This window comes from Propithecus coquereli, unplaced genomic scaffold (assembly GCF_000956105.1).
Source record: "Propithecus coquereli isolate 6110/MARCELLA unplaced genomic scaffold, Pcoq_1.0 Scaffold138, whole genome shotgun sequence".
Lineage (NCBI taxonomy): Eukaryota > Metazoa > Chordata > Mammalia > Primates > Indriidae > Propithecus > Propithecus coquereli.
The window spans coordinates 3433830-3436029 of record NW_012138080.1 but is presented as its reverse complement, the minus strand read 5'-3'; the positions used below and the strand labels follow the sequence as shown (position 1 = coordinate 3436029).

The following is a 2200-nucleotide window of genomic DNA, read 5'->3' as shown; positions in this document are numbered from 1 at the left end:
TTATCCTTTAAAATGTATTCTCATACATTATTTACTTTCAACTGTGATGCATTTTTGTGCAAATATCATTGATTAATTAAACTGTTGATACAGTATCAAGATAATCTTTTAAAATACTAAAATGTTTCTGATATTTGGAGAATTAGGAGCATTTTATGAAGCTCAAACATTTAGTGTTTGAAGAAGTTCTTAAATGTAGAGAAGTAATTTGGTTATTTGTCAGATGGAGAGCTTATCTGGGTATTTCATTGTTAAAGCACAATCCCAAAATCTATGAAAACACTCTCTGTAACCATTATATTCTCAGCTGGATACAGAATGGGTAGATCAACTATTTCTTAATTTGCATTTTTAGAGGCACAATGATCTTTATTCTTTTTTCTGTCTGATCAATTAAATTTAGCCATTAGCTAAATTATGTTTGTTTTCTACCTGTAGTTAGTAGTGTCTTTCAGTCTTGCAGAATTAAATTACAATGGATAATTGCCTATAAGTAGTAATTTTTATCAGTGAAAATAAGACATTAAAGGGGATTATTCACAAGTTGGCCCTAACATTTCTTTTGTTAAAAGCAGCCCCGCAAATAGCCATAAGGCTGGTTTGAAGTTTTACTTATTTGAATGATGTGGGCTTGTTAGTAATATCCCAGTATTCTTAGTGGAGTAGAGCAGTTTTAATAATACCTTACCATGTTTTTCATTCCTCTTACCTCAGGTTCCTTTCTGTCACAATTTTAGATTACAAACTAAAGCTAGAACTCATAATGGGAACTTCCGATTATTGGCTCATGAGTAGATTTTGGGTGATGTCAGATTTTTATTCAGAAATTTATCTGATAGTACATCAATGAACATTTCAGAACATTGATACTTCAGAACTTAATATTTCTTATTTAGCAGTAAAAGAAAAATTACAACCTTTACATTGATTTCCCCAAAATAAATCCCATTTTCAGCAAGAGGGGAGATGCAAGCATTTTAAATATGGATTGTATTATGATAATATACAGTTTTGTAGTTTGTGAGCAATAAACAATCATCTCTATTCCATCTTTCTGTCTTCTGATATATAAATCCTGGAATCTGGCAATTCTAGCTCAGAAGAACCCATTAGTGTGCTTTGTCTTTGAAGATTTAAAAATTGTCTCATATGCCATTAGAAAAAGTAGTTCTATGATTCCACTAGAATATAAGGTCCATGAGGTGAGGATTTTTTTTGTCTGTTTTGTTCTCTGCTTTCTATCTAATGCTTAGAATAGTTCCCTGGCACATAGTAGGCATTCAGTCAGTATTTTTTAATAATTGCATAAATTCTTGCCTTTAATAGAAAAAGTGAAGTTTTTCATGTCAGTGAATTAATGTTTATGTTATTCAGAAAGCAGAGTCTGTCGCTGGGAAGAAATGATATAGTTCAGCTAAAAGAAGCCTACAAATGGATAACTCACCCCCTGTTTTCAGAGGAACTGGGTGTTCCCATTGATGGAAAGGTATTGGGTCATCAGCACTGTTAATTTCATTCTCTGATTTTACTAGTTTTACTTCATTATATGGGAAAGTTTTGGTTAGCCAAAAGAATCTTCTTTTTAAATCATCCAGTGAAGGATTTTTAAGCTTTTAGGATTTTAATTTCTAACTGTCTTAAGTTGAGGTTAAAGTCATTCTTCTTTTTTTTCCCCCCAAAGAGTTCTTTGTGATCCAAGACACTTATGAGTGTAACAGGTGCAGTGTACCCTAATTGACCTTAAAAGGTTAGAAATGAATCTTTGCCTTTTATGTACTTAGAGTTTAATTGTAGGAACAGAATTACTGATATAAAGCAATATATAAATAACTGTGAGCAAGTGTATAGTCAACTCTAGACTATTTAATTTTGGTTTATCTGTGGCTAATCTTGTTTTCAAATACATAGAATCTATTTAACTACAGTGAAAGTGGGCTCAGTCTATCCTACCTTGTTGGTGTCTCAAATCCCTCTGTTTACTCTTAGGCAGTAAATGTCTTTAAAACCAGAACACTCCCCTTTTCCAGAGCAGACCTTGCCTCAGTCTCTGGAATGGATTAAACTTCAGGAAAGAGCTCAACAGGTTTCCGTATGTGAAAACAGAACATATTCTCAGGTCATCTTAAATTAGATTTTAATAGTATGGCCTCATTGCTTCATCATTTTGCTTGAAGGAAATTCCCTGAATATCAGATACACC

At 32.6% G+C, this 2200-nt stretch overlaps 1 protein-coding gene across 1 annotated transcript in view; it reads left to right on the top strand.

Annotated features, from left to right (window-relative positions):
- Positions 1-2200, top strand: part of PUS10 (pseudouridylate synthase 10) — a 78800-nt gene that overhangs the window by 47688 nt on the left and 28912 nt on the right. Inside the window, exons 6-7 of the mRNA XM_012639181.1 lie at positions 1375-1486; positions 2028-2089. Of these exons, the coding sequence (XP_012494635.1) occupies positions 1375-1486; positions 2028-2089 (174 nt within the window). The remainder of the gene's footprint in view (positions 1-1374; positions 1487-2027; positions 2090-2200) is intronic.